The sequence below is a fragment of the Thermobia domestica genome, chromosome 14, assembly GCF_964235325.1.
Source record: "Thermobia domestica chromosome 14, izTheDome1.hap1.1, whole genome shotgun sequence".
Lineage (NCBI taxonomy): Eukaryota > Metazoa > Arthropoda > Insecta > Zygentoma > Lepismatidae > Thermobia > Thermobia domestica.
The window spans coordinates 200,829,445-200,841,619 of record NC_137467.1 but is presented as its reverse complement, the minus strand read 5'-3'; the positions used below and the strand labels follow the sequence as shown (position 1 = coordinate 200,841,619).

The following is a 12,175-nucleotide window of genomic DNA, read 5'->3' as shown; positions in this document are numbered from 1 at the left end:
CTGCTTCAAGCGGAAATATTTAATGGTCCCATGAATTTAGGGCAAACGTGTTAAATTTCTTACATTAAACTGGGTCTGTTACCGGACAGCGAAAGTGAAAACAATCCTTTTAATGGAAAATTTCAAGTTCCGGAATGCAGCATTTAGAGAACTTCTATACATCCTCTGAGAGATCAGATATATTCGTTCGTTCCGTCATGGTCTATAGATACCGCGCAATTTTTTTTTGAACGAAATTCAGTTTTCAGACGCCAGTAACTCATTTCCTAATTGGTCTGCAAACCGAAACAGATACAACGGATATAGTTGCTTTAATTGAGAATTATAGGCGAAGTCGCAAACGAGACAATCAGGTGGAGGAAGAAGAGGAATATGGTATTTAATTAGAAGAAGACTTACCAAGATGCTGTCTGCAACCGCGATCCTTTCTATTGCAGTTTCGACTCCCTCGAGAGTCATGTTCACAACTTTTGTAGGCTGGTGCTCCTATATACTCATCATTAACTGCTTTTTTTACGGTCCTACAAAGGATTCCACGACTAAACTAGTTTCATATAACAGGTATTACATTTTTACTACTTCCGTTCAGATTGATATCCGTCCAGTAACATACGAATGAAAAGCAAACCATTTCGTGTCTTTCTTCCCCAGTTTATTTTATGATATTTGTATGTTAACTGAGTTACTTAACACACTGATTTTCATGTATGCTCTCATTCAGATATTACTAATTTAATCTATATATATAAAAGAGAACGCACAAATCCTTTGTTACCTCATCACGCTAATACGGCTGAACCAATTTCTTTTATTTTTGGGGGGTTATTAGGATTTGGACCCTAGATGGTTTTTATCATATCACTTTAATTTTTAATTACCAGTGTCTTGAGATAATTGACCATTCAAGTGTCCATAACGTACAAATCCTTTGTTAGCTCATCATAGCTAAATCTAACCGTATTTATATGCAACCCACATGACCGTGTCACTCGGCGGGTCAACATAAATGACAAGCGATATAATGTTAACATTCTTCTATGGTTTTTATCATATCACTTGAAAGCGAAAAAGTAAAAATTATCTAAGTAACAAAGTTTATTGCGTTCCAGGGTGACCGCAGCGAAGCGGGGTGAACGCTGCTAGTATTTAATATATTTAAAGCTTTTGTGTAAATTCATTATTTTGTATTCACTAAATATTTATTTATTTATTTATTTATTTATTATTATTATTATTATTATTATTATTATTATTATTATTATTATTATTATTATTATTATTATTATTATTATTATTATTATATTTATTATTATTTTTAAATTTGGTATAATGGATGCACTGACGACATTCGATTTCATATGTATCACTGTAGCCAGTTCAGAATTTAAGGCAACCTAAAAACTGATGAGTCTTTAATTTTTATAATTTAAAATCCTTGAATGTGAATCTGTAAAGATTAGTACATCAGAATGAAAATCTATTTAATTTGTATTTTTCGTTTGGTATGATATGCAGTTCAAAATTCACCTATGATCAAAATTCCCTTTATCTGAATTGAGTTTCTTGCTTTTTTCCTAATACGGTAAAATGTGATTTGAGAACTTTTCTTTTCACTGATATTAAAGTAAAAATGTAGTTTACTTTTTCTTTCACTTCCACTTTTTGAGTTTTGTGTTCTACCTCCAGTAGATGTTTTGATAAGCCTGACGGGGGAAGGAGTCGTCTTCAATTGCGACTCTAATGTCTTCTTTAACCATTGTAGTGGTGTTCCTTTTACTCATTCATGGGGACTCCTTACAAGCGCATGATATAGCGTAAATCCGTGATGAAGCCGATTTCTCTCTGTAGTAATTCTTATAAGTTAAACAAGGAGTTTTCAAAGCTTTTGCGTGATTTCACCAGAAACATTAATATTCTAAATGTTCCCTATTTTCTTTGTTCTCGAAAATCCATGGCTAAGAGGGTAGAGAAACTCATTTCTTGTCTATTTTAACTTTTTTTTTTTTTTTTTTTTTTTTTTTTTTTTAACTCTGATGTGATATTCCGATGATATATTTCATTTCAGTAAGGTGTAGTGACCAAAATATTTTTCTTACTTAAAACGAAAAATTTATGTATGTATGAAGGTTCTCCTCTGTGAAGTATCGAAGAAAATTTTCCAAAAGCTTAAAAATGTGAACATTCCGATATTCCATAGAAGAGGACCATCTTATGATATGATTAAAGAGTAAACTGCATTGTAATGAGTTTCTGTGCTTTCTTAACTATATGATTGATGTAAGTTTGTTGCGTGTTTTCACTGTTATAAATTTTTTTTTGACGTACACTTATGTCTAAAATGATTGTCGTATATCTATAACTGTCTTCTTGTAAGAATATAATTTGATAATTTTGCAGGGTACTTTTAATACTAATACTATGTGTATAATCGAGAAATGTATATTTGTGCTAAATTTCATAGGAAAAGAATTATAAATACGAAAATTAGAATGAGTAAAACAAAATATTGCTAAATGGACAAGAAAGTTTTATTGTTCTTATTTACTGCTCTCTTGATATGAAATTTTCCACATACATGTCTTTGGTGATTATGCGCATATGAACATTATAAGAAATATCGGGCGAATTCATTATCAAATTATATTCCTACAATAACATATTCATAGACGTAATATACAATAATTTTGGACACGAGTGTATATTTGAGGGGACGATGATTAAGGCAACTGAATAATGATCGAGGAATTGGTGGAATGAAATGTGGGAGGAAACGGAAGTACCCCTAGAAAACCCACGGAAACGATATTGTCCACCACGAACTTACTTGGTCGGGGATTAAATCCGGGATCCCACCCACCAAAGTAAGCACTCGATCACTGAGCCACCGTGCTCCTGGGGAAATATGCAGGCTTTCCAATGCTCCTATATTTCCTATTTTTCCTATATATTCGTGTCTCTTCCTATAAACTCCTATATTTCCTACATTTTAACAAAACCTTCTATATTTTTGTGCCATTCCTACTTCCACTTGTGAAAATAACATAAGGAAATAAGGTGTGGGTGGTTGGAGGAACTTTTGTCTCCACAGCAGGGTGGTTGAATGGATACTCTTCCTCTGTCGTCCTTTCCTGCTCATTGTCTAAAGATAATTACACCAAACAATATACAGTTAGTACAAAAAGTATTCATACACCTACAAAATGGAACAAACACTCACATGGACTTGACCCCTGTTTACATGAAAAATTGTTGTACGATATTAAAACTTCTGGTAACTTCTTGCTGTAGATGAAAGAACAAACGCAGCAACTGATAAAGAATTTGATATTCACAGTCGATATATTTCTTCTGATTGTGTTGTGTGTTGTTACTCAGTACCTGGACAGTGCATATTTGGGGCACGCTACCTCTTTAGATCTTTTTCAAACTCTTGCGAAAACTATTAACACATTTAAACTTCCTCATGATAAGTTCCTCATGCTAGAAAGTGATGGACCTAATGTGAACGTGTCTTTTCGGTGAATGTTAAATGATTGGTGCCAAGATCAAGGGTTACCAAAGCTTCTGGATATTGGTTCTTGTACTTTGCACACAGTTTCTAATGCGTTTCATGATGGACTAAAATCATTGTCGTGGGATATTGAAGATTTTTGTGTGGATGTATTTCAGTGATTCAGAATGTCTGTGGCTTGACAAGAGGATTATGCTCTTGTCCAGTCAGTATTGAATTAAGGAAGCCTTTTCTTTGCGTCATGCTCCGAGCCGATGGTTAACTTCGTCTCCTGTGTGCAAACGCATCGCGAAACAGCTTCCAGGGCTACATAAGTAATCTCTGGAGAATCTGCCAGCACAAGATAAAGCATGTCATGAAAATAATCGTTACAGAAGGAGTAAACAATTTCTGAAAGACAAATTGTTTGGAGCCAAAAACTGCATTTCATCATTTGTACATCAGTTATTTTTGCGGTTTTAGATACGTACAAACATTGATTTTCTGATGTAGATCCTTTTTACACTTTCTCATGGTCGTTGCTTAGTACTGGTGAGCTACGCACGAAAACACTAAGAAACTCGTATAAAATTTTGCAACTAGATTATCAGTTATATTTAAAATAGAATGTATGTTCATATAACAATTGGTGTAGTCTCCATGTGATTTTTTTTTAAATACCTATTGGATAATTGAAATGTTCCTTCCAATAGATAGAAATGTAGTTACATGAGTTTCTTTGTTCCTTGTTCTTTCAAAATGTTCCAAATGCGCAAATGTTCCTTCAAAATGTTGCAGGAAATAATTGAAATGTTCCTTTTTCACAGCTTCACGAAGCTTCCTATATTATTTCGTCGTGATTTCCTGTATATATATATTATTAGCATTGGAAAGCGTGAATATGGAATAACCTCCCAACCAAGCTCTTGAATAGCAATTTTTCTCATGTTACTACAGTGCGGACGTATATTTTGTAACAGTAGTAGTTGCTGCGGTTCTGGTAGTCGTTTTTCTTGAATTTCGGCCTAGGAAACATGGTATCTCAGTGGCAGAGCACACCTTGGATGCAAGGGAATTCTGCTTCGATCCCAAGGCATGTGAATTTGTGAGGTACAACATAATGGCTTAGTTTCTTTGAGGTTCTCCCGTTTCGTCTCATACTCAACACTGCCAATTTTTTCATAAGTCAGTTGTATTAATATCCGTTTCCTTTAGCCAAAAAGACATAGCGCAGTACGTTGAATTTAAGATCATTTCATTTTGTCTTTCTCCACATGACAAACTTTGGAAAAACTTAGTGGTGCCATACCAAAAATTACGCTACCATATATTGTTGAAAATAAAAATGCTAATCCTTTTGATCTTCTGATGCTAATTGAATATTATGTATGATGTTTTTAGGTCGTCCTCCCGTTGTGAAGCTGGTGGACCGTGAGTCTCTTCTGCAGGAGATGGAGCAGAAGCGAAAGTTGGAGGAGGAGAAGAGATTGGAGAAGGAAAGGAAGAAAGCAGAGCAGGCGGCGCTGCAGGCTCAAAGAGACGCCCAGAAGAGAATTCCTCCCACAGAGATGTTTAGAAAAGAAACTGACAAGTATTCACAGTTTGATGACAAGGTAATTATTATTAATCTCTTTGGATTCGGCCTAAATGTGTTCATTATTGAATATATTACTATCGTAAGTTAACATCACCTCAAAAGTGCTGCCAGCGTAAAATGTAGCCTATTGTGTAAGTTCCATAGCAACTTTAAAACAAAAGCTCGACAGTGTGAGCATACAAAAGCTAATATAAAGGATAGTTATTTAAAACATACACTGACAGTTTATCTTTCATTTACATAACGTGATAATCTCAGAACGCATAACAGAGAGTGAGCTCCTTCGTTCTATACGTTCAATTAGATGTGTAAAAAATGTGTAATAAAATACATTACGATCTCTTGGTTCAAGTAGAGTTCTTAGTCATTACTGTGTCCTAATTTTGAAAGAACCTTCTTATGGAAATAAAAGAATGTGAATGTAGAAACATCGTATTTTGCAGCTTTATGACATGTGACAACTGCGAAAGCAATAATTGAAATGTGGTAACAATTTAATATGTATGTACGTATATTCTTTATTTTTATTTATTTATTTCAGGGAATGCCAACGCATGACGCAGAAGGTAAAGAATTGAGCAAAGGTCAGTTGAAGAAGTTGCAGAAGTTGTACCAAGCCCAGGAGAAGAAGTACAATGAATATCTTCAGACAATAGGACAAAATAATTCAGTGATGAACGGTGGCGATGCATGAGAATAGAACAGAAAATGACTTTTGAATATTTCGTTGTTGCAGAAGGAGGAGAGAGATTGACACCAATCAAACACAGAAGTCTAAATCACCAGTGGTATCTTCAGATATTGTTATAAAAAATAGGATATACGACATGACAGGGAGATGCTAGTTCCGCTTTCACTTGACTATATTTTTCAAACTAGCAGGGAAACTAACGTCTATATTAAATCTTTATGTTCTTAGCGACCCTATTTTGAAAGAAAAGTGAAATTTACTAGTTAGCATTTACATATCTTTTAGTACTAAATCAGAAAAAGTTCCTTGCAACGAAATGAATGTACAGTACCCCTTCGCGGCCGAATGGCTAACGTGTGTGCTTTTTGAGCATCTTGTCGTGGATTCAATTTCCAGTGGACGTACTTGGCTCGATCCGAATATAATGTTTCGGACCCGACTTGAAAAAGTAGGTCGTGTCTCAAGTGTTATTTGTTAACACAACCAATCAACCGAATGAACTATAAGTGTCCATACTGTAAGAGCCCTCCCCACTACTGCAGTGACTGAGTGCGCACCCTTTGGTACAAGAGGTTCCCGGCTCGATACCCGGTGGAGGAACATTGAACGCACTTTGATAGTTCGCATTCCACCTTAAACTGTAGGGTCACGTCTCATATAGCCTCACTACTGTAAAGGCACGCTAAACATAAAAAAAAACTATCAAGAATAAAATTTGAAGGCATTTCCAATACTTATACAAGGAGTTCGTACATTTTGAGCAACAAATCTTCGCTCTTGCTAAGGACAAGATGGCAGAAGAACAACATATGTAAAAGATTTAACACGAGCACCTCTGCTGCTTGTAGTGGATAATTTTAACAGTCTGTCTGCTGCTTGCGTCGGTCAACCTAGAAAACTGAGAAACTTCTGCTGTAGTACTGTAATTCACATGACACTCAATGTAATCCATTTTTCAAGAAGTGTAAACCAAAGTCACCGCCTAACTTCTTTGGTGTCTTCTTTTTACACATTTTTTAAATAAATAAATAAAAATAATTATTATATACTCCGTAGTTCAGTGATTAGACCGTTGGTCGCGGGTTCGATTCCCGGCCGGTGCTTCCCGTTCACCCAGCGTCGTGAGGCAAACTGGGGAGACGGCCAGTAGGTCTAGAAAGCTCCTGATACGCCTGTTAAGAGACAGAGCGACGCAGCGCACTGACCGCGGGCTCGCCGCTAGACTGGCCGTAGTTCAGACGGTCGCTAACAGATAGCGTTGGAGCGGTACAGGTCCACAAAGGGCTGTCATGCCAGTGATTAGTTAGTTATTACATACAAATAAGTACATTTTGAACGCCGTACGTCCCTTAACAAAATCTTCATTATTAAAAGTAGTCCATCGTGTGTTTATGTAAAAATGAGGCGCCGCCAAGTTTTCAGTAAGAAACGAGGTTTAAAATGATACAGTTTTTTTCAAACTATTTTGCGTGCGACAGAATTTAAAAAGTGAATCATACTTAAATGCCTAAGGATCCAAAGGTTAATTTTTCGAAGATAATTAAAAAAAAAAAAAAAAAAAAAAAAAACCGTAATTGTGATTTTTGTTACTTTGGAAAATATTGAGAAGTGAGAATGGAACTATCATCTCTTTTTCCAGTTGACCAGGAGATGTGGGAGTTGGAGTAGCGCTTGTGAAGTGTGCTTCTACTGTGCAAATGTGTTGATTCAGTATCTACAAAACGCTTTATTATTTTGTCAGTATTCTGCGCATTGTAATAATGTGCAGACACTTTTATGTGGTGCTACTAGCTATGAAGGATAAAGACATTGCTTTATAAATTATATTCTAAATTATTTATAAACTTAATTTTTTTCTATGCAAAAAATGAACAATTTAGCACGTTATGGTGGTTTTGTTGGGTAGGAAAGATACTTCTTACTTGCAGGCTTTCCTTTTTATATACCTTAGAGAATATGTGGTTATGTGTTTTTCAAAAGGGTAGTGGGTTGATGTTTGTTGTGTTTTGTCCAAAATTGAAAATTGGTAAATAACAATGAATTTTCCTGTGTTTTTCATTTCGATTACCAAGTGATTCTTTAATGTAGCTTACGAGTATTCAGATAATATAACTGCCTATTTTCCTTGATGGTGGTTGACCCTTATGTAAACGAGATACAGTTATCAATTGAAATGTTTTTTGCTGTTTGATCTTTGTTTTAGTTACTTTTAACCCACTCGCTGACGTTTCTACAGCGTCATAAATATTTTCATCATCAGAGGTACTTATTTGCAATTAGTTTTAACAACCCCAATGATGAAAACTATTATAAATTTTTGAAACATCAGCCAAATGGATATTAAAGTAATTAAAAGAACTGAAGTTACTTTCCATTTAAAAACTCAATAAATGCTTCATTCATTGGTTTATAAGATTGTTCATAAGCACCTCCAGGCTAAGGGCGCTGATTTCTCTGTAACTTTAGGGGAAGCCCATTCAGATTTGTGTTCGGTTGCAGACAAGGGTCTAAGAAGGCATATATCGGGATTTTAAGGCAAATTAAAATTATGCCAAGTATAGGATGTTCATAAAAATACATATAACAATATATCGTCGCTGCGCCTCGAAGAACCGCTATGTGACATTTTTGTCGAAAATGAGTTATGCCGTGCAAATAAACCTGAAAGCTGTCAGGCAGTGTACCTTATAATGTGATAAGTGAATATTTTCAATTGTTTCGCCACAACAATGGAAAAATAATAGATTGAAATTAAACGCGTCAAGTTCTCATCACATACGTATCGATTCTGTATGTGCTTATAAAGACGCAAAAGATAAAGCGACATGTGCTACGTAAACACAAAAATAGTAATATAATATTGTTGAAGCACGCTACAACAATTTCCAGCGCATAATAGACCCAGTACCAATTTTATTATATTTTTCAAATGTTTCCGTGTGTATTTGGCAAAATTTTAAGAGATTGGAATGGTTTTGCTTCTCCTGAAAAGTTGTGGTTTTAATACATAGCAATTCTTCGAGGCGCAGCGACGATATATAACAACAAAAATACATATTAAAAATATTCATGAAAGTACATGGGAACCCACATGAGCATTAGAGGGGCTGCCAGCCCCTATCCCACCCCCCGGATCGGTGCTCTTGCCTCCAGCCATAAAAATCCATGTTTAGCCTACAATGAAACAAGAATGTCCTAACAGAAGAGATCAAAGGATGCTTTTTATACTGTTATTGTATTCCTGTACCTTGTAGAGAAATCCCGTGTAAGTTTCATTTATGGAAATTCGTAATCGAATTTTATTACTTATGATTCCAAAGTACCAACAAAGGTGAAACAGTACAACGCACTGTTGTGCATGTCATCTGATTTCATTATTGTTTTATTTAGATTCAGTATCAAAAAATGTATGCTGAAAGATTCAGTCCTCGGGGTACATGTTGAAGCACCCTAAAATGTTGGCTTTTCGAGGTTAATTAATTTCTCAACAGTGAAAAATGACTCAAAACACTAGCTGTTTTAGATGTTGAAATTTGCTGATTAGTAAAGTCCTACACCATTACTATTCTGCAATATTTTGAGAACAAAAATTCGTAAATGTTTTATTAAGTTGGACGAATACTTGGAAATGTGGTCATGTAAGCACAGGGTGCTCCAAAAGTCACTTCCCTCTAGGAGAGAACAAAATTATGAATTATAGTAAGAAAATTGTATTTATTGCTGAAACAAGGAAGAGAACCACAATCTATCGTACATGCTCGATATATTTCCCATCATTTGCAATACATTCTAAGCAACAATGATACGCACATTTACATATATTTGATAACAAACCTTTTATTATCCACATAGTTCAGCAAAAGCGTTTTCAGTGTCTTGTCGCAAATCAAACTTTGTGGTTTGGCAGCGTAAACTGCATCCTTACCAGTCATTATACCCCAGTAGGCGAAATCAAAAGGTATAAGATTGTATGAGCGAAGAATTAGTCGATTGTAACACACAAGACAAAGTCGACTACGTGTTACGTATGTAAACAATAGTCTCTTTGTTACTCGCGTCCTTTGTTTCCTACTCTCGGCATCAGATGCTTGCAATTCAGCAGTCTGTACACAGATGGCGCTAATACGTAACGCAATATACCCGAAGGAAGTCTTCAACATTTTATTAGAATTACATACACAGTTTCTATTATGGGAAACTGACTTTTGGGCCATCCTGTACATTTTCTAAAAAAAGCACCAAGATTTTCTAAAAATGTGTGAAATAATGTTTAAATCTGATTGTGTTTCATATGTCTATCATGAGCTGTGAAGCATTTCCGAAATAGGCACCAGGAGCATACATACTTAGCCCCAAGGCTTATTTTGGTAATAACCGATTCCAATTCAAGCTAACCAGTTGAAACATAACTTCTTGCACGTAAGGATATCATAATTTTCTGTATCAGAAATCATACAGTAGTCCAATGTTTCAGTCTCTTTTTAGTTGGCTGATAACTGAGCATAATTCAATATAGGATATTTAACTTCGTTGGCAACTGTAAAAAAGAATAAATTATTCAAGGTACCTTGAACTGTATAACATAAACTGTTCCTAGTTGGTAATGAAAGTATATAATGAAAACTATGACTTCTTCCTTAACACATAAACCAAAGATACCATATGGAATATTATCCTAAGAGTTTTAAAAATGAATTTGTAGAGGTGAGAGAATAAAGCACGATGTATGTTGACCAAAAGTTTTAGATTAAGTTTGCTTAAGAACTATTTTTCACTATTGGGTGTTTTATACAGGCTTCTCTTTTTTACAGGGTTTCACTAAAATTTAGTTCTCTATTTGTACATCATAATAAAATAGTGTACGAATAAAAGTTTCCGATTTTTTTAACATTTGTTTCCAGCATTTTTATTTACAATTGGTCAAGAGAAAAAAAAAAAGTCATCTCTCTTTGAAAAAAACTACCAAAGTCAATATCCTTGATATGCGTAGACTGATTTAAGAGGAGTTTCTCCAGTATAGTTTTAGTAACAAGAACAAATCAATAGAGTAATTCACTTAGTTGTCTCAGTGAATATACACTTACATTTGTCCATCTGCACAAATGATAAAAGTGAAAATGTTTTTCACCTTAAGTTGCGTGGCTCTTTTTTAAACTTCCTTGTATTTCTCTCATTTTCGCTTCTGTAAGATAGTTGAAGAAGTAGAAAAGGAGGGTTCTCAGCTCCAAGAAGAATGTCCTCCCGTGCTTTTTGAGTTCGAAGTAGACGGGCTTAAATTTGTTAAAGTATTTGCTGAATCGTATTCTGACGTATTATCTCAGGTCTGAAAATGATCCAAACCACAGACATTTCCATCCAGAAAGTGTAGAACATAAAGCTTTCGAATATACGTAACGAGGCATACAGAAAGCAACATGCTCCATGCTTGTAACTGAAAGTAATCGAAATCTTATATTAATTTTGCAATACCCCAACACACGGATATAGTATATCAACTATACAATCCATCTGAAAAACATCTTCGGAAGGCTCCAGGAAAATGGTCACTTCATTTGGGCCGCGCGGATCACGCTGGATTTATTCATGGAGCGCGTCTAATTAAATTGCAATCAATCAATCAATCAGAGATTGTATAGACAGAGGAAATATACGAGAGAATTTACTTTACTTTTGAACTTGATTGTACGATATAGATGTTTGACCAGCGAGTGTACCTGTCCAGACATTTTTCGGTTGAGCTATATATATATATAATAACTTTGTCAGATATAGAGAGTGCGGCAGCGAATCGGGTCATTTTAGAAACGTTATTACGAGATGATGAAATTTATTTGGGTGTTACAAGTTGGAATAGAAGGCATGAAAGCATTTACTTATTGGTAAATTTAAGTCACCAAACAGAAAACAGTGTTGCACCAAAAACGCTACTGTTCAAAAGTGGCATCTTGCAGATAACTGCCATTCCGCTGTACACACTCACATATTACTCTTTGCCGCATAATTAGAGGAACTCTTGGAACTTCTTGAATGCGATATTTCAGTTCTGGAATTGACATGGAGACACAAGGAAACTTTTATTATTATTATTATTGGTACCTTATCTATTCGGTGACTTAAATTTACAAATAAGTAAATGTTTTCGTAACTAGTATGCATTCCTACTTGTTACATCCAAATAAGTTTCATCATTTCCTCGTAATAGCGGTTTTAAAATGGACCGATTCACTCCCGTATCCAGTATATGTTTGCTTCACTACATAATTGAACCCGGTAAAAAACGCTTCATATGGTATCGGGTCATACCATATGAAGCCCACACTTACTAGACTTTGGTATACAGCAAAAAGGTATCGTGACCAGCACACATCGACCGCCTTTGCCTCTAAATTTTTCTCAC

At 35.1% G+C, this 12,175-nt stretch overlaps 1 protein-coding gene across 4 annotated transcripts in view; it reads left to right on the top strand.

Annotated features, from left to right (window-relative positions):
• Positions 1–10,672, top strand: part of CysRS (cysteine--tRNA ligase, cytoplasmic) — a 59,465-nt gene extending 48,793 nt beyond the window's left edge. For all 4 annotated transcript variants that reach the window (XM_081739306.1, XM_081739305.1, XM_081739307.1 and 1 more), the window contains exons 12-13: positions 4,892–5,103; positions 5,629–10,672. In XM_081739306.1, the coding sequence (XP_081595432.1) occupies positions 4,892–5,103; positions 5,629–5,781 (365 nt within the window). In that variant the 3' untranslated portion in view covers positions 5,782–10,672. The remainder of the gene's footprint in view (positions 1–4,891; positions 5,104–5,628) is intronic.
• Positions 10,673–12,175: the final 1,503 nt, after the last annotated feature.